The following is a 20,110-nucleotide window of genomic DNA, read 5'->3' as shown; positions in this document are numbered from 1 at the left end:
AAACAAAAGTTTCAGTTTATGAAATATGATGCACTGTAAACCCTGATGAGGGAGGGGGGGGGGGGCTAGCAGCCATCCCACAGACTTGTGTCTTGCTGCCATGGATTCTGACTCGCTGTCACTCACTGGGACACTTCCTGTTTCCACTTCCGGTTTCCACTTCCTGTCCCCTCACTCCTACAGGTCAGAATGTGTGACGTCTTCTCTCCGGTGGCAGTTCCTTCCCCCTCACGAGTCGGTCTCCGCTCTTGATACGCGTTGACGGCCGTGAGACCTCTTTACATAGAGAATACAAAAATAATTAAATAATCCAGTCGGTCGTCGCGGGGCGTGTCGAGCGTAACTCGACGAGGAGGGAACATTCAATTGAAATGATTTTCGGGCAGAACAGAATGCAAAGAGGTGAAGAGGTGTGAACGCAGTCTGAATGTCCTGGAGCCATGTGACCTGTTGTTATTGTACACTATTGATTATCGATGCGTTAACCTCTTCTCACACAGCTGGAAGGGCACCGGGTCGAGTCAAAGTATTCATACACTCTGTCGTACTCATGGAATGTGTTTCTGTCGCTCTGGTCACATGACGTCTGTTGTTTTGTCCAACCTGGAGAGGGTCCTCCTCTTACTCTCCTGAAGGGTTCTTCACTTTTTCCCCCCCTTGAGTTTTGGGAGTTTCATCCTGATCCGATGTGAAAGGTCAAAGGTCAGGGATGTCGTACGTGTACGGATCGTAAAGCCGTCTGAGGCAAATTTGTCATTTGTGATATTGGGCTATAGAAAACAAACTGTAGGTTGACGCTGCAAAAAGATTTATTTAAAATGCAACTCATGTTCATGCGAGAGCTACTCGAGGCCGGTGGAAGTTACCCATGTCAAAAAAAGAACAGTCGTCTTCAAACACACACACACACGCACACAAAAAGAGATGAAAGTGAACTGGACGCTGCTCAGTTGAAGTAAACAATTATATTTTATTGATAAGGTTCTCAGAAGAGTCTCGTTTCAGTGAATGTATAAGAGTCATCCCTTTTCGATAATACTGATTTGGTACATTATGACATCCAGCACGAGTCTCTTCACAGTGAGAGGGATCCATTACTGCTACCGCTGTTGGGATCTAGGACAGAAATCATCTCTGCTTCCAAAACCAAAAAACAGTCAAAAAACAACAAACTGGGGATTGATATTTGTAGATATGGAATATTAGAGTGCCACAAAACTCTAGAGTAGTAATTCCAGCTAAAGATTTTTGCACATTACAAGCCACTTCCTCTTATAAATATAAAACTCGATATTCTGGACAATATTCTACTGTGCTGCATAAAGGTAAATCTATACACTGTACATCGAAATATAGCTCGAAAAAACAGATTTCACAGTTTTAAAGACTTTATTTAAAGTATAAACCGTTTTATTATTATTATTTTATTTTTTTAAACACTTTATTACATAAATTATTTTTCTTTTTGAGAGAGTGACTATTTATTTGCCCTGGCAGCAATAAAATGAAATTAATACAAAAAACAAAACAAAAAGAACTCTTACATATTTTTACAAAAAATAAAATAAAACTCAGTCCATTAATTGTTCATTTGGAATAGAACTGGTGACTCATTCATGATTGTCATATAGTACTAAGAATAAATAAATAAAATAAAATAAATAACTAACGTAGCATGTTCTCCGGCGTGTTTGATCGTTCTGTACAGAAGTGCCTCGGTGAAAGTCTCACAATTCTACCGCGACTGAAACGTACAAAACTACGGCATCTACGATATACGCGACATCCTGAAATTTTAGTGTAATCGGACACACACACACACACATGTAGGAATATGATTTTCTCCGCCGCCGCTTCAAAATAAACAATGCTATGTGATACCACTTGTCCACAAATATAGCCATCACTTCTTTTTTTTGTTGTGTTGTTCACTTTGTTTTTTTGAAAAAGTTTTATTCTCCAGTCTCGCCAAACAGCTTGGAGGACGCTGTTAGCTCGTGTGTGTGTGTGTGTGTGTGTGTGTTGCCTGGTTGGAGGACTGGTCCGTGAGGGAGACGATGGGAGGCCTGAGACATGGAGACGACTCATAGTATTGGACGACCTTTGACCTTTGACATCGCGGCGCGTGTGTCGCTGTTTATGATGTCCTCCGTTGGTTTGTGTCGTGCGCTCCGGAGAGGCTCCGCCTCCGCTTTTGGTCCCTGTGCCTTCGGTGTCTGTCGGTGAGAGAGAGAGAGAGAGAGAGAGAGAGAGAGAGAGAGAGAGACAGGTCGCGACCCGCCCGCCGCGCCACGCCCACTCTTCAGTGTGACCCAAGAAATATGGGCGAAAAATATCACGATCTTTTTTAAAAAGGGGAATCTTCTCTTATTCGTCATAAGCAACAGTTCTCAAAGTCCCTTCGGTGCTTTTTTAAAGTTGTTCAAAGTTTTTTTCAAGAGAAGAAGAAAACCCAAAAAAGGACTAAACTGTAACGTGTTGTCGTTGTTGTCGCCCGCGCGGCAGTAAAACAAACAAATGATCTGTTTATTTCTCCTCGGACGAGTCATTCTTTTTCCAAAAAGTCCCTGCAGCGTTCCGCGGGTAACCCCGTTTGTGTCGGTTCATTCTCTCCGTGTTTTTTGTTTGTTGCCGGGTCGAGGAGGCCGTTTAGGGTTCAGGAAGAAGAAAAGAAAAAGGAGCAGGGTCTCTCGAGAAGTGAACGTGAGGGAGAGAGAGGGGGGGGGGAAGGGTCCGCCATTCAGAAACAGTCCCAGGTGGGCTGTTACCTCCTGCCCATCTCGTTCTGTCTGAGGAACTGGATGTTGTTGCTGCTGTCCGCCAGTTCTGGGTACTGCTCCACAGGAAGCACGTAGTACCCGTCGTAGCCCTGCACCCGGCCCGTCGTGAGCAGCTGCTGCCTCTCCCCCTCCGTCCACAGGCGGCTGCCTCCCTTCCCATCCCGGGCCCTCTGCTGCTCCTTGGCCCAGGCCCCGGCCAGCGCCCTCTGCCGGGCCAGCTCCAACAGTCTCACCTTCTCCTCGTCCGCCACGTCGGCCGCCGCTCCGTACCGCACGCTCAGCACCAGCGCCGGCCCGGCGAACTCCACCGTCACGCCCCGCCTCGAGCGGCCGCTCACCGTCACGTTGACGCCGCTCTCCAGCGACTTGCGCCCGTTGGTGAGCCCCAGGGCCAGCAGGTCGCCGTCGATGGAGCCCACCTTCACGAAGTAGTGGCAGTCCTTCCCCTCCTGGGTGTAGTGGATGCCGTCCAGGTACTGGGCGCCGTTGAGCACCAGCGCCACTTTGCGGCTGTCGTCGCTGGCCGACGGCGAGACGCCGGCGACCACGCGGCCCTCCTTCAGGGCCAGCATCACGCCGCGGCCGATGATGGGGGTGCTGGTGCCGAACCAGTGGCCGGGCTTGTCCTTGCGCCGCCGCCGCTCCTTGGTGAGGCGGCGGCCCTCCAGGGCCATGAAGGCCTGGTTGTGACGCTCTGCCGCCTGCTGCACGCCGGTGATGAGCTGCAGGAGGAGAAAAAAACACGAGCGCATTGCCGTGAATTCACAGAACATTAACACATCCCACATCTCACATCAGAACCAACACTGCTGACCCAGGTGGAACCATCCATGCTGTGCGTACCTGTCCGTTCTCGCAGTGCTGCGTGGCCTGCAGCTCGTAGGGCGGCTCCACGAAGTAGAGCGAGTGTCGGGGGAAGCCGGGGATGATGTTGCTGAGCTGGAAGCCGAACATCACCAGCCAGCTCTTCACATCTACAGCCAGGGAACGCACAGCAATCAGCTTGAGGGACTCAGGTAGCGAACAAATCATTTATAAAAATTAAAAAATCATAATAAAAAAAGTATGTGAAGGCCCTCCAGGGGGTACGTGTAACCCTGGGGGTACGTGAATGCCCTCCAGGGGATACGTGAGATAAAAAAAAAACATATTTAAAATGAGCATCCATTAAAAAAATCCTTTAAAAGTAGTTATTGAATAAATATTCAATAATACATATGTGTAAATTCATGAACTGAATTGTATATATTCTATATCAAATCAGACACTGATGGCACGATGCTGTGTATGACAGATTTTTTTCAGGCCAAAATCCTTTGTGCTTCGGGGGTCCTCATGGTGTCGCTCCCCCGTTCACACCACATTACTCCGTATCGCCCCGCTGACCTGTGACGTAGTTCTTGACGTCCAGCATGTCGCTCAGGGGGTTGTTGTTCTTGAACATGTACAGGTTGAAGGGAGCCGGGTCCTTCCCGATCTTGGGCCACATGCTGTAGTCGGGCGACGTCCAGCGTCCGGCCAGCACGTCGTAGTCCCGCTGCGTGAAGTGGACCAGCTTGGTCAGGGGGTCGTAGAGGCCGCCGTGGAAGCCCACCACCAGCTGGAACTCCGGGTTAGAGTCCAGGTACACCTCTCCGTAGGCTGTGTACTGCACCTGGGGGGCGGGGGGGGCGGGGTGGGGGTTATTGTTTTGGGTTGTTTGCCTGTTTTGTATTTTGACGTATGCCTTTTGATATTGTTGTGTATAAAGACTTTATAGAGGTTTTAATCCACTTCATCGCTCATAGGTAAATCAGACTTATTTTGAAAAGGTAAAAGAAAATCGCACATTTTTTGTTATTGCATGTTTTGTATTTGCATTATTGGTTTTGATGTATTCCTTTTGATATTGTTGTGTATAAAGACTTTATAGAGGTTTTAATCCACTTTCTCTCATAGATAAATCAGACTTTTATTTTGAAAAGGTAAAAGAAAATCGCAATTTTTTGTGTGCCTGTTTTGTATTTGCATTATTGGTTTTGATGTATTCCTTTTGATATTGTTGTGTATAAAGACTTTATAGAGGTTTTAATCCACTTCCTCTCTCATAGATGAATCAAGACTTATATTTTGAAAAGGTAAAAAGAAATCGCGCATCTGTTTTACGTTTGAATTCGAACTCGGCGGTACGGCTGCAGATGTTGTTACGGACGCATGCGCATTTATATATTTAATGAAGTTTAATAGTTTTAATAGACCCGCATGAAGCTAAAGCTCTTTACCGTGGTGATAGTTTACCAGATTAATTAATAAGATAAGATATTCCTGTATTAGTCCCACAGTGGGGACATTTCAGGATCACAGCAGCGGGTGCACATTAGAGCATTAATACAAATAAAAGATACAAATAAAACACAATAACAATACTAATTCTAAAATACTAAATATACACAGGAAACTAAATCTATACACAAGGCAGTAACCAAAGTTAAAATCCAGGAAAATAAAGTGCTGAGTGTGCAAAGATCTCCATGTCTTGTGACCCAAAGGAAGAAAATAAAGGAGTAACTTCACCAGCAGTAAGTTTCATGCTATACTTCATATTTATAAAGCGAGAGTCAAAAGCTTCCCGTTACCTGTTTGATCATTTGTCCGTTGCTGCTGAAGACGGCCAGCGGCGTGCCCGTGTTGTCAGAAGCGATGTAGTATTCCTCTCCGCTGCTCACCTCCATGGCGAACAAATGCCCCTGATCACGTGACAGAGAGGACATTTAAATCATGCTTTCGGGTAAAGTCGTATTTATTTAGCAGTGTTATTTACCAGTATTCAGTTCAGGGGTCATACACATGTTGACCTATGGATTTTCATGACATTAAACCAAATTTCCATGACCAAACATCTCCGTGTATACATGAGTATATACTTTAAATCAGGGGTGTCAAACTCATTTTCACCGTGGGCCACATCAGCATCACGGCTGCCTCTTAAAGGGCCGGTGTAACTGAAACACTGTATGAACTACTCAAACATATTGTTAAATAACTCTCTTTGCATTTGATTATTGTTTATTTGAGTGTAGAAATATTGCACATAAGAAAAGCTCTCTAATATTATAACTTAAATCCATCTAATTTGAAACCTTCAAAATAAAAGCACAGGCTATTTCTTTTGAAATTTCTTTAAGAAAGGGTGATCATATGTCTTTTCAAGCCGTCAGGGGCCACATAAAATGACGTGGCGGGCCGGATTTAAATGAACATATGAATATAACAAATTCCAGGCCTGGAAATAAAAAAAATTATTCCATGACTTTTCCAGGTTTTCCATGACCGTACGAACCGAAAAGATCATTCAACATATGCAAAGATGTGTCTAAATATGAGGATCAGATCACCCCCCCCCCCACGCCGTGTACCTGCAGGTCGTAGTAGAGCGACGAGATCTCGGAGCTGGAGTGGTTGAAGATGTGCGTGACCCGGGTCGGGTGGTTGAGGTCGGCGTAGAAGAACTGGAGGTGCTGGCCCACGCTGTTCCTCGTGGACACGCGGCGGCCCAGCCCGTCGTAGTGGTACACGACGCTCCAGCCGCCGGGCCCTCGGTTGTAGGCCCTCAGCAGCTGACCTTTGGAGTTGTAGTCGAAGACGTCGGAGCCGCGCTGGCTGAGGTAGCCGTCTTCGTCCAGCCGGTACTGGACGTCGCCCAGACGCGTGATGCGGTCCCTGAGGTCGTAGCGCAGCGGCAGGATGCGGGCGCTGTTCCCCGGGTTGAGCAGGTGGAGGTTACCGTTCAGGTCGTAGCTGTAGCGCCACGTGGACCAGTCATTCACCTGGATGGAAACAAACGAGGAGGTCAGGGCGAGGGCTGCAACTCACGATTATTTTATATATTAAATATATTATTTTAATTATTATTTTTTCGATTAATCGACGAATCATATATATATATATATATCATATGAATCATATATATATATATATATGATTCATCGATTAATCGAAGAAAAAAATATATATATAATAATATATATATACATATAAATGATTCATCGATATATATATATATAAATATATATATATATACAGGACTGTCTCAGAAAATTAGAATATTGTGATGAAGTTCTTTATTTTCTGTAATGCAATTAAAAAAACAAAAATGTCATGCATTCTGGATTCATTACAAATCAACTGAAATATTGCAAGCCTTTTATTCTGATTTATTGCTGATTATGGCTTACAGCTTAAGAAAACTCAAATATCCTATCTCTAAATATTAGAATATCATGAAAAAGTATACTAGTAGGGTATTAAACAAATCACTTGAATTGTCTAATTAACTCAAACACCTGCAAGGGTTTCCTGAGCCTTGACAAACACTCAGCTGTTATAAATCTTTCCTTTAACTTGGTCTGAGGAAATATTAAAATTTTATGAGATAGGATTTTAGAGTTTTCTTAAGCTGTAAGCCATAATCAGCAATATTAAAAGAATAAAAGGCTTGCAATATTTCAGTTGATTTGTAATGAATCCAGAATGCATGACATTTTTGTTTTTTTAATTGCATTACAGAAAATAAAGAACTTTATCACAATATTCTAATTTTCTGAGACAGTCCTGTACACTACCGTTCAAAGGTTTGGGGTCACTTAGAAATGTCTTTATTTTTCAAAGAAAAGCACTGTTTTTTCAATAAAGATAACATTAATCAAAAATACACTCTATCCATTGTTAATGTGGTAAATGACTATTCTAGGTGGAAACGTCTGGTTTCTAATGAAATATCTCCAGAGGTGTATAGAGGCCCATTTCCATCAACTATCACTCCAGTGTTCTAATGGTACATTGTGTTTGCTCATCGCCTTAGAAGACTAATGTCTGATTAGAAAACCCTTGTGCAATTATGTTAGCACAGCTGAAAACAGTTATGCTGGTGATATAAGCTATACAACTGGCCTTCCTTTGAGCTTGAAGTTTGAAGAACAAAATTAATACTTCAAATATTAATCATTATTTCTAACGTTGTCAATGTCTTGACTATATTTTCTATTCAATTTTCAATTCATTTGATAAATAAAAGTGAGTTTTCATGGAAGACACGAAATTGTCTGGATGACCCCAAACTTTTGAACGGTAGTGTATATATATATATATATATATATATATATGTATAAACATAAATTTCCAACCCTTTATTCAAAAACTGAACTGAACTCTGGTTCATTCCCGTTGCTGAGGGGGCGGGGCTTATCTCACAACGAATCGATCATGAAATGCGTTGCCAACTATTCTAATCGATTCGTGGCTGCAGCCCCAGTCAGCTCTCACGGGCAGCTCCGAGTGCGAAGTCAAAAAATCCACATCGCACCGACTCTCCCCGCACCCACCTTGACGCCGCTCAGCTGTCCGTCTCCGTCGTAGTCGTAGCGGTACTGGGTGGTGTTGGCGTAGGGCCCGATTTTGAGCTCCCTCTTCACCACCCGGCCCATGCTGTCGTACTGCACCGTCATCCAGTACATCAGCGAGCGGAAGATCTCGTACTGGACCTCCTTGATGCGCCCGTGCGTGTCGAAATGCTTGCTCAGCGTCATCACGGCGGTGGTGATGATCTGATTGATGTCGTAGTAAATGACCCCGAACTTTCCAAAGTGCTCCACCTGTGGGAGAAAGCGGGGGGGTGGACATGTTGAGAGGACGGCCACGGGAGGTACGCCGGAACATCGGAACCGGTCCGCACCTTCCCGGAGATCTCGTCGTATCGGTAGAGGTCGACGGGCAGCGGCGTCTCGCTGATGACCGGCTTCATGCTGGCGATCCGGAAGCTGTTGTCGTGGTAGGTGTAGTCGAACCGCGCGTTGACCATCCCCTCCTCGCTGAAGCGGTAGATCTGCTTGTCGATGAGCGGGCCCATCTTGCGGTAGCGGATGGTGCACGAGAAGCCGCCGCTCTGCAGGTTGACCATCTTCAGCACGCCGGCCGTCTCGTCGTAGCCGAAGGTGACGGCGGTGCCGTCGTACACGATCTCCGACAGCTTGGCCAGCTTGCCGTACTTGTAGAGGACGCGGCGGCCCGTGCCCAGGTAGTGCGTGGCGTGGGGCCGGCCGTCCTCGGCGAAGTCGTGGATGACGGACGCGTTGCTCTCCGGCGGGTTGTAGGTGTTGCGGATGTAGCCGACGGACACGTGCGTGAACATGGTGTGCCGCGCCACGCTGGGCATGGTGACGGCCGTGACCCGACCCGAGGCGTCGAACTCGAAGATGTACTGCCTCTGGCTCTGCAGCAGCAGCACCATGGACTGGAGGCACAGAGAGAGACACAGTCCAGGACGGCGTTATCAACGGATTATTAACTTCTGGTCACATGACAAGTGACAAGAATAAGCCCCTCCTCTCTACCTCCATCTGTCTCATGGATCGCGGTCCGTGTCGACTACGAACTATTCATACACTCTGTCGTATTCATTGAATGTGTTATAACTCTGTAACGCTTCATTCTGGTCACATGACGTCTATTATTCTGTCCACCCTGGAGAGGGATCGTCCTCTGTTGCTCTCCTGAAGGCTTCTTCACTTGTTTTTCTCCCCTGAAAGGGTTTTTTCTGTATTTTTTCCTGATCCGATGTGAAAGGTCAAAGGTCAGGGATGTCGTATGCGTACAGATTGTAAAGTCCTCTGAGGATAATTCGTAAATTTGCGATATCGGGCTCTAGAAAAATAACCGAGTTAACGGAGGAGACAAAAAAACTGCTCGTTTTAATTCGACATATTTAAAATGCAACTCGTGTCAATGCGAGAGCTACTCGAGAAAAAAAAAGAACATCAGCCGTCTTCAAACACACACACACACGCAAAGGTCAAAGGTCAGGGATGTCGTATGCATACAGATTGTAAAGTCCTCTGAGGATAATTCGTAAATTAGCGATATTGGGCGATACAAAAATAACCGAGTTAACGAGAAGGCAAAGAAACGGCTCGTTTTAATACGACACTGCAAAAAAATAATCTTTAAAATGCAACTCGTGTCAATGCGAGAGCTACTCGAGAAAAAAAAAGAACATCAGCCGTCTTCAAACACACACACACACAAAGGTCAAAGGTCAGGGATGTCGTATGCGTACAGATTGTTAAAGACCTCTGAGGCAAATTTGTAATTTCAGATTTTGGGCTGTACGAAATGAACTGAATTGAATTGAATTGGATGGACTTGCCTCCTCTGAAAATGTACATCCTCATTTCCGCAATTCAACTTCGCGCCCACCCATCCAGAGGTGCTCCGGCGTTTAGCCGCCGCTCACCTTGTCCAGGTAGCTGTAGCTCCACACCTTCCCGTCCACGAAGGAGCGAGTCAGGATGCGTCCCTGCGGGTCGAACTCGGTCCTCTCGCTCATGCTCCCCCTCTGCAGCCCGACCAGCTGCCCGGTGGCCGAGTACGACACGTTGACCACCGCCAGGCTGCTGCTGGGCAGCCACATGGACGGCCGGCCCTGGGCGTCGTACATGATGCGCAGCGTGAACTTGCGGTGGTCGTCGTAGATCTTCTCCGTCCGCGTGTTGCGGTCGAAATCGATGGACAGGAGATTGCGGCCGTGAGCCTGAAGACGAAAAAAAAAGAAAAGAAAAAAAGAGAGCTTTAATTTCAGGAGATTCTTCTTCTTCTTTTCAAACTTTGTTGCCGAGCGCTCGACTCACTCGGAGCTTCCTCCCGAACACGGTGACCTTGCCCTTGGTCTGCTCCTTGCGCAGACGCCACTCGATGGAGTTGAGGCCGTTGTCCGTGGGCAGCGTGATGTTCCTGCGGCCGATGGTGGGGCTGACGGAGCCGGCCAGGATGTGGGGCTCCGTGTGGAAGCTGATGCCCATGCCGTTGGCGTACAGCACCCTCAGGGTCCCGTTGTGGCACAGCTGGTAGCTGTTCCTCACCTGGTCTGTAGGGGGAGGCAGAGAGGCTTTAACGGATACTCTGTGTGTGTGTGTGTGTGTGTGTGTGTGTGTGTGTGCATGAAACATTTAAGTTGAGAGGTTCATATCAGTAAGAACCAGATTCCATGTCCATAACTCTTTTATTCACCTGATTCGTCTTCATATCGACTCTGCACGAAAATAGTCATTTTAAACGAAATAAGTCTTACATGACTGTCTCTCTCTCTCTCTCTAGTCTTACATGTCTCTCTCTCTCTAGTCTTACATGACTCTCTCTCTCTCTCTAGTCTTACATGTCTCTCTCTCTAGTCTTACATGACTCTCTCTCTCTAGTCTTACATGTCTCTCTCTCTCTAGTCTTACATGTCTCTCTCTCTCTCTAGTCTTACATGACTCTCTCTCTCTCTCTCTCTAGTCTTACATGTCTCTCTCTCTCTCTAGTCTTACATGTCTCTCTCTCTCTAGTCTTACATGACTCTCTCTCTCTCTCTCTCTCTAGTCTTACATGTCTCTCTCTCTCTAGTCTTACATGACTCTCTCTCTCTCTCTCTAGTCTTACATGTCTCTCTCTCTCTAGTCTTACATGACTCTCTCTCTCTCTCTCTCTAGTCTTACATGACTGTCTCTCTCTCTCTCTCTAGTCTTACATGTCTCTCTCTCTCTCTAGTCTTACATGACTCTCTCTCTCTCTCTCTAGTCTTACATGTCTCTCTCTCTCTAGTCTTACATGTCTCTCTCTCTCTAGTCTTACATGTCTCTCTCTCTCTCTAGTCTTACATGACTCTCTCTCTCTCTCTCTCTAGTCTTACATGTCTCTCTCTCTCTCTAGTCTTACATGACTCTCTCTCTCTCTCTCTCTCTCTCTCTCAGTTCACGCTGAGCGTCAGAGCGACAGGGTGTGTGTTTGAGAGCTGCTGGGCGTTGTCTGTGTATTTCTCTCTATTCTTTCATAGTTGTTTGTATTTAGTTTATGTGGTTTATTAGTTGGGTTTCACAGTAGTTTAAATTGTTTGGTGATTAGTTGGGTTTTTCTCTGGGTGTCTTCCCGCTGCCGGTGCCTCACCGGGCTCGGTGCGAGGCGGAAATGTTTGCCCCGGTTCCCCCCCCGCTGCTCACGAGGAGACACGGTATGAAGATTGCCGGTGACTCCTCGTGCAGCGTGGAGGAATTGGCTCGGGCAGTCGGGAAGAAAGTCGGGTTCAGCAGCGTGAAGTCCGCCGCCAAGATGAACGGCTCGGTCGTGATCTTCCTGGATCAGGTGGCGAAGGTGAGCCGCGTGGTAGAGGAGGGTCTCTCGGTGGGAGATTTGTTTGTACAGGTGTTTCCGCTGGATCAGCCGTCCACCAGAGTCCTCGTGTCAAACGTCCCTCCGCTCATCTCCGATGAGTTTCTCAGCAGAGAGCTCTCCCGGCACGGAAAGCTGGTCTCTCCGATGAGAGATCTCATCGGGGTTCAAGGAGAGCTCAATGAAGCATATCATGAGTTACCGTAGATCGGTTTATATGATACTCAACGACCGGAGCGCGGAGTTAAACCTGCGCTTCAGCGTCAGAGTAGATGATGTTAACTATAACGTCTACGCGTCTTCATCGGCGATGAAGTGCTTTCATTGCGGGGAGGAGGGGCACACCGCGAGGGTCTGTTCGAAGCGAGGCGACCCTGCGCCAGCTGGTCCAGGCGGCGCGGGTCCGTCCAGCGCGTCACGCCGCGCTGCACCAGCGTGGGGAACAGCAGGTGAGGCGGCTGCCGCTGCCGCGGCTGCGGGGCTCGCGGCGGCGGCGTCTCTGAGAGGAGGCGCCGCGCGGCGGCGCCGCCGATTCCAACGGAGAGCGCGGCGAGCGGCGTCACTGCTGCTGCACCCGACACACATGTGGTGGGTATGAATGAGGGAGTGAGTGATGGGGGTGATGCGGGCAAGGGTGGTGAGGGTGGGGATGAGGGTGGGGATGCTGGACAGGGCAGTGAAAGGCAGGCTGTGGGTGGAGTCGGGAGCGGTGAGAGGAAAGGAAAAGAAGGAAAAGCGGACCAAAAAAATGGAGGGGATGTGGGGGGATCTGCCAAGAGCAGTGGGGTAGAGGCTGTGGGTGTGGTGGGAAGTGGGGGGAGGAAGAAAACAAGAAAAAGAAGGGGAAAAAAAACAAAAAAAGATTAAAAAAACAAAAAATAATATTGGTGATGGTGGCACGGGCTTAGAGGTGGAAGTGGGGAATGGGGTGGAGAATAATGAGGAAAGTGAGAAAGAGGAGGAAAAGGAAAAAAAAGACGAGGACAGGGGTGGCGAGAAGCCCATTGAGGGGTAGGACAGGTGGGGGAGGCGAAGAGGTGGAGGAGGACGGTGCGGGGGAGGAGGGGGCGGAGCAGGTGGAGATGGACGAGGAGGAAGCAGGGGGGCAGAAAGGAGCCTCAAAGAGGAAGAAGAGTGGCGAGAGCGCCGGCAGCGAGGCCAAGGCCAGCAGGGTGGAAGTGAGGAGGAGGAGTCAGGGGGCGGGGCCGGTGGAGGACAGTAGTGACGAGGAGGGGTCAGAGGACAGCGACTCTCCTCTGTTTTTAACAAGTAGTCAAACACAAAAGCTGTACACTGCTGATGAAATAAGTCTGTTTCTGCACAAAACAAAAGGGAAAAAGAAAGTAGAGGTCAAGGATCACTTCCCTGACCTCGTGGCCTTTGTACACTCGTGCCATTTCCACATGAGGGGAAAAAAATTAGACAGACAAGAGGTTTTTAGAATCAAAAAGTTTTTACCCAAAGTGAACGAGTGCATCCAGCAGGGGGAGGTGGAGAGCTCCAATGTGTGTTTTATTTGATTTGTTGGTTTTAAGTTTTATTTGTTTTTTAAACTCTTTTCTTTTAATGAACACATTCAGAGTCGGAGTTTTAAACGTAAATGGAGCGAGGGACAGTAAGAAGAACATCAATTTATGAATTTAACAAGATGAAGGCCAACGATGTTCTCTTCTTACAAGAGACGCACAGCGACAGCACCAACGAGGCGGACTGGAGGAGGGAGTGGGGGGGGGAAGTCCTTCTGAGCCACAACACCAACCTCAGCGGAGGAGTGGGCTTCCTCTTCTCCAGGGCTTTCAGCCCGCGGTCACTGGAGGTCAAACACATCGTGGAGGAGAGGCTGTTCTTTGTGAAAGCACGGTTCGAACTTTATAACGTGGTTTTTATAAATATCTATGCTCCAACAACTGGGACAGAGAGGCAGCTGTTTTTATCCAAAGTTAATGATGTTTTAAATGACTGTGCCTCGGAGGATTTTTTATTCTTCGGTGGGGATTTTAACTGCACAGAGGATGATTTTAATGACAGAAACCACACAGAGCCACATCCAGCTTCACAGCAGGTGCTGAGGAGGCTGGTCCATTCTCACGGCCTGGTGGACGTGTGGAGAAGGATGCATCCGGACTGCCGACAGTACACATGGTCCCACGTTAGGGAGGAAGGATCTCCTCAGCCAGGTTAGACCGTATTTATGTTTTAAGCACCATTTTAATATTTTTAAAATGTGCAGCATTATTCGGCTGGTTTTACTGATCACTCTTTGGTTTTATGTCATGTTTTATTAGGAATGTTTTACCCAGGAGCGCATATTGGCATTTTAATACAGTTTTAACTTTCGATAGGAATTTTAGAGAGGTGTTGTTTTATTTTTGGGGCATTTGTAGGCTGAGGAAGAGTGATTTTAATAATCTTAGGCAGTGGTGGGACCGTGGTAAGGTGGAAATTAAGCTCCTTTGTCAGCAGCACACTTTCAACGTCACTAGAGACGTCACCAGATCTATGAAGGACCTGGAGACTGAGATAGTGGACCTAGAAAGTTTAAGCGAGTCCACAGGAGATCGAGGACATATTGAAGTCCTCAAAGTAAAAAGCGGCTCTCGCCGACCTGTTCAAGTAAAGTGCAAGGCGCACTGGTCAGGTCCCGATTCCAGACCATTGCGGAGATGGACACTCCTCTAGCTTCTTCTTCGGCCTGGAGAAGAGGAGTGGGCAGGGCGAGTGATCCACTCACTGCTGACGGACGCAGGGCAGTCGGTTGTGGAGCCAAGCCAGATCCGAAGCGGCGGTGGGGTTTACTCCTCCCTTTATGCCACTGAGTATAGGGAGGAGGGAGAGTCGCGGAGGGGCTCTGTGGGAGCTGCCTCAGGTCTCCGAGGAGACTAATGAGGAGCTCGACAGACCCATAACCCCCAAGAGCTGAAAGCTGCCCTGCAGGGAATGCAGGAGGCGCGCCCGGAATCGACGGTCTCCCGCTGAATTCTACAAGAAATACTGGGATGTCCTCGGAGGGACATCCTAGACGTCTTCAATGAGAGTCTGGCCTCTGGTTCCATGCCGATGTCCTGTCGGAGGGCAGTGCTGACGCTACTGCCAAAAGGAAACCCGCAGGACATCGGTAACTGGCGCCTGTGTCTCTGCTGTGTGTGGATTACAAGCTTCTGTCCAGGGTCCTCGCCTCCAGGCTGAGGGGAGCTATGGAGCAGGTCCTCCATCGGGACCAGACCTACTGTGTGCCCGGCAGGTCCATGGTGGACAACGTCCACCTCATTCGGGACGTTTTGGAGGTCTCCAGCTCGTTGGGTATGGATACTGGTCTGATTTCTCTAGATCAGGAAAAGGCTTTTGACCGCGTTGAACACGGCTTCCTCTGGAAAGTTCTGGGAAGTTTGGGTTCAGCGCTGGCTTCATAGCTAAGATCAAGGTGTTGTACAGTAATGTTGAGAGTGTGCTGAAGATAAACGGCAGGCTGTGTGCTCCTTTTAGAGTGGGTAGAGGGGTCCGGCAGGGCTGTGCTCTGTCCGGGATGCTCTACGCACTCTCCCTCGAGCCCGTCCTCATTAAAATACGCTCTAGCCTACATGGTTTGGTTTTACCTGGTTTTAGTAAAGGAATGATTTTATCGGCATATGCCGACGACGTTGTTGTTTTTATCAAGAATCAAAATGATGTAAACCTTTAAATCGAATAGTACAGGATTTTAGCACGGCATCATCAGCGAGGGTGAACTGGAAGAAAAGCGAAGCCCTCGCTGTGGCGGCCTCCCGGTTCTTCCACAAAAGCTCATATGGCAAAGGACGGTTTTAAATAGTTAGGAATATACCTGGGAAACCGAGCATGGTCCAGAAGAACTGGGAGGCGTCACAGAGAAGATAGAGGAAACTTTCCAAGTGGAAGTGGCTGCTCCCCAGATGTCTTTTAAGGGTAGAGTACTGGTTTTAAACAATCTTATTGCATCCCAACTGTGGCACAGGTTGACCGTGTTAGACCCTCCTCTGGCTTCTTAGCCAACATACAAAAGAAGATGGTGGATTTCTTTTGGGAGGGTCTACACTGGGTGCCACAGGGGTGCTGTTTTTAGCCAGAGAGGAGGGGACAGGGCCTTGTCCACCTGGCCAGCCGGACGGCCACTTTTAGATTACAGTTTGTTCAGAAGTTTTAACGAGTCCGGGGTTTTTAGTGTGGCGAGACGTGGCCAGCTGCATCCTCAGACGTGCTGACAACCTAGGGCTGGATACTGCTCTGTTTTAATAGACCCCAGCTTTTAAAACTAAGTGGGCTGCCTCCTTTTATCAGGGTGTTTTTAAGTCGTGGGCCCTTTTAAGCACGAAGGTGCCCACAGTCTGACTCTCTGTTCTGGTTGTTGAGAGAACCATTAATTCACGGGCAAAACTAGACATTAGCAGCAGCGTCACCCTGGACTAACGGGCTGCTGCGAACAAAGACCCTTTCTCTGCAGCAGTTGGTGGATGCAGTGGGGCCGACGCTGAGCGACCCCGGCCCTGGGCTCCTGCTGGGTCTGCATTCCGACCGGGTGGCGAGGAGGCTCCTGGAGCTGTGGAGGCAGAGGCTGACCGGATTGGAGAGGAGCCTCCTCAACGACTACAGCCAGCAGAGAGCAGAGCCGGACCCTGCAGACCCTTCCCAAACATCTCCCTCAGCCCGGGGCTAGGGGACTCACCGGCCCCCTGCTGAGAACGAGCCACCCAGAAAACTGCACACTGAACAAAGCAGACAAGAAGACTTTGTATTTTAACCTCGTGAAGAGCATCAACAGGTCCAGACTGTGCAACAGACCGCCCACTGTGTGGTCAGAGAGACTTGGGCATGGAGGCCCTGGCCCGCAGTGGGGGGTCCTATACAAGCCTCCCCTAAAGAAAAGGACCGCTGACCTCCAGTGGCGGATTTTACACGGTGCTGTCGCGTCCAACGCTTTTATTTCGGTAATCAATCCCGCTGTCCTGAGCCAGTGCCCTTCTGTGACCTCCGGGAGACTATTTACCATGTTTTAACGAGTGTAAGAGACTTTTGAGTTTCTTCGCTCTTTTAACAGTGGTTTTAGTCTTTTAATGTGGTTTTACAGAGAAGGTTTTTATCATGGAGCTGCCTACAAAAACAGAAAAGAAAAGTGGCAGCTCCTAAATTTTTATCCGTGAAGCGAAAATGGCAATTTATTTAACTAGGAAGTCCCGGGTGGAAAACAGAGGGGCAGGAGGCCAAGGCAGTGTGGCTCTGTAACATCAGAGCCAGACTCTGGCTGGAGTTCAGGTTTTACAAACACATTGGAGACCTGGATGCTTTTAAACAACGCTGGTGTTTTAAAGATATTGTTTGTTCTGTGGTGGAGGAGGAGCTGGAGTTTGCACCACTTTTTATTAGGTAAAACATGTTTTTCTTTTGTTTTAAGGTTTTTTTTGTTTTGTTTGTGTGCTTTTATTTTAACCAATTTGATTTTTTAAAACACTTTATTTTTAAAGAAATGTTGTAATGGAAAAAATGTAAATAAAGTGTTTTTCAAAAATCAAAAAAAAATCTAGTCTTACATGACTCTCTCTCTCTCTCTCTAGTCTTACATGACTCTCTCTCTCTCTCTCTCTCTCTCTCTCTAGTCTTAAAGGTCTCTCTCTCTCTCTAGTCTTTCTTTCTTTCTTTCTTTTTATTTAGAGAATAAGGGACAGTGCATATTGATTGACAGTACAATGTACATGTAAATATGCCAGATTATAGCCGGGAGGCTAGTTTCCATCTGTAGTCCCTTGGCAGGTTGATGTAATTTAAGAATGCAAGCAGAGTGAAATGGAAAGCACACATCACTTCACACATGACAGTACAGTAATACAAAAGAAGAAAAAAAGATTAATAAAAAGGTGCATGCAAGACATTTGGATACCGTGCGGATTAACTCTAATGGTCACAGGGCTGATGAAGTCTGAGCCATGCCTTCAGGTGGCCTTTGAAGGTGACCAGGCTGGGGCTTTCCCTTATAGAAGGAGGTAGGCTGTTCCACACCATGCATCCTTTGAAGGACAGCACATTTTGCCCAAACAGGGTTTTTCTAAACGGGACCTCACAGTCCCTGTTTGTGACAGCTCTGGTGGACAGAGTGGAGTTAATAGATCGATGTTTGATAAAGGTTTTAAGGGGGGGTGGCGCTAGGCCATTTAGTATTTTGAAAATCAAACAGGCCGAAGTGAATTTTCTAAAATTATTAAAACTTAACATTTTGTATTTGGTTAAAATATAGCAATGATGATACTTATATGGTTTTTTATCCAGTATTTTCAATGCTTTTTTATAGAGTAGTTCGACCGGTTTAATAACTATTGAGCTTGTCATAGACCAACTGGTTAAGCAGTAACTCACATGTGAGAGTATCATAGAGTGTAAAAACAGCAAAGCGGCATTAGTCGATAGAGAGTTTCTTATTTGTTTAAAATTATGTATATGGAAGTTTATGGTTTTCGACATCATTTTAACATGGCTCCTAAAGGAGAGTGTGGAATCAAGCATAATGCCTAAGTATTTGAACTTATTAACAACATTCAGTTTCTCAGTTCCCAAAAACACATTAGAATGTGCAACAGTTGAGGATTGCTTAGAAAAGAACATACACACTGTTTTTTTCGTGTTCAATGAGAGACAGGACCTGGTGAGCCAGCCTTGAATATGACTCAGAGCAGTAGAGAGCACTCGTGCTGCCTCCTCACTATTTTTGGCCACCGTAAATATGACCGTGGCATCAGCATACAGCTGAACATCCACATTGAAGCAAGAGTCAGGTAAGTCATTAATATAAAGAGAGAATAAAATGGGCGCCAGTAAGCCCAGGTAAGAGGAGCTGACACCATCAACCACAGTACATTGTTCTCTATGGGATAAATAAGATCCAAACCATTTGATGGCTTGATCAGAGAAGTTAAAGCCTAACAGTTTGCTTAGTAGCACATCATGGTTAACTGTATCGAACGCTCTTTTTAAATCTAAAAATACAGCACCTACGCAGCTCTTCTTATCTAATAAACTTTTTAATTTCTCCATGAGCATAACCAGTGCAGATTCCGTGGAATGATGCGGTCGAAAACCAAACTGCATGGGGTGCAGGGGGGTTTGACCATTATTAAGGAATTCTATTATTTGTTTAGCGATCCATTTTTCTATAATTTTAGAGATGCTAGGCAAAATACTAATTGGTCTGTAGTTGTTCATATCGGAGCTATCCCCCGATTTGAACACAGGGATAACTGAGGCCATCTTCCATGCTCCAGGAATCATCGAGTGTCTAATCGATAGGTTCACTAGGTGCATGATTGGGGGTGCCAGCGCCTCCTTGTGTGATTTAAAAAAGCTGGTGTCGAGACCATGGATATCCTTGGCTTTAGAGTTGTTCAAAGCATTAATAATATTAATGACTTCTGTCACAGTGATTTCTTGAATACAAAATGTTATCAGTGAATTGTCTGCAGCTCTATTTACCGGACTATCAGAGCACACGGGTGAAATGAACTGTTTAGATATATCTTCAAGAGACATGACTGTCTCTATCTCTCTCTCTAGTCTTACATGTCTCTCTCTCTCTCTAGTCTTACATGACTCTCTCTCTCTCTCTCTCTCTAGTCTTACATGACTGTCCCTCTCTCTCTCTAGTCTTACATGTCTCTCTCTCTCTCTAGTCTTACATGTCTCTCTCTCTCTCTCTCTCTCTAGTCTTACATGACTCTCTCTCTCTCGCTCTAGTCTTACATGACTGTCTCTCTCTCTCTCTCTCTAGTCTTACATGTCTCTCTCTCTCTAGTCTTACATGACTGTCTCTCTCTCTCTCTCTCTAGTCTTACATGACTGTCTCTCTCTCTCTAGTCTTACATGTCTCTCTCTCTCTCTAGTCTTACATGTCTCTCTCTCTCTCTAGTGTTACATGACTCTCTCTCTCTCGTCTTACATGTCTCTCTCTCTCTCTCTAGTCTTACATGTCTCTCTCTCTCTCGTCTTACATGTCTCTCTCTCTCTCTAGTCTTACATGTCTCTCTCTCTCTAGTGTTACATGACTCTCTCTCTCTCGTCTTACATGTCTCTCTCTCTCTCTAGTCTTACATGTCTCTCTCTCTCTAGTCTTACATGACTCTCTCTCTCTCTAGTCTTTATATTACTGTCTCTCTCTC

General features: G+C 46.8%; 1 protein-coding gene across 1 annotated transcript in view; it reads right to left on the bottom strand.

The window, feature by feature from the left end:
* Positions 1 to 950: 950 nt before the first annotated feature.
* tenm2a (teneurin transmembrane protein 2a) overlaps positions 951 to 20,110 on the bottom strand; it is a 193,183-nt gene continuing 174,023 nt past the window's right edge. The window contains exons 27-35 of the mRNA XM_056439037.1: positions 10,442 to 10,677; positions 10,048 to 10,344; positions 8,491 to 9,048; positions 8,141 to 8,410; positions 6,176 to 6,586; positions 5,396 to 5,506; positions 4,167 to 4,434; positions 3,624 to 3,754; positions 951 to 3,502 (exon numbers count right to left, since the gene is read on the bottom strand). Of these exons, the coding sequence (XP_056295012.1) occupies positions 2,765 to 3,502; positions 3,624 to 3,754; positions 4,167 to 4,434; positions 5,396 to 5,506; positions 6,176 to 6,586; positions 8,141 to 8,410; positions 8,491 to 9,048; positions 10,048 to 10,344; positions 10,442 to 10,677 (3,020 nt within the window). The 3' untranslated portion in view covers positions 951 to 2,764. The remainder of the gene's footprint in view (positions 3,503 to 3,623; positions 3,755 to 4,166; positions 4,435 to 5,395; positions 5,507 to 6,175; positions 6,587 to 8,140; positions 8,411 to 8,490; positions 9,049 to 10,047; positions 10,345 to 10,441; positions 10,678 to 20,110) is intronic.

The sequence above is a fragment of the Pseudoliparis swirei genome, chromosome 19, assembly GCF_029220125.1.
Source record: "Pseudoliparis swirei isolate HS2019 ecotype Mariana Trench chromosome 19, NWPU_hadal_v1, whole genome shotgun sequence".
Taxonomy (NCBI): domain Eukaryota; kingdom Metazoa; phylum Chordata; class Actinopteri; order Perciformes; family Liparidae; genus Pseudoliparis; species Pseudoliparis swirei.
The sequence above is the reverse complement of the archived record's forward strand: the minus strand, read 5'-3'. Positions and strand labels throughout refer to the sequence as shown.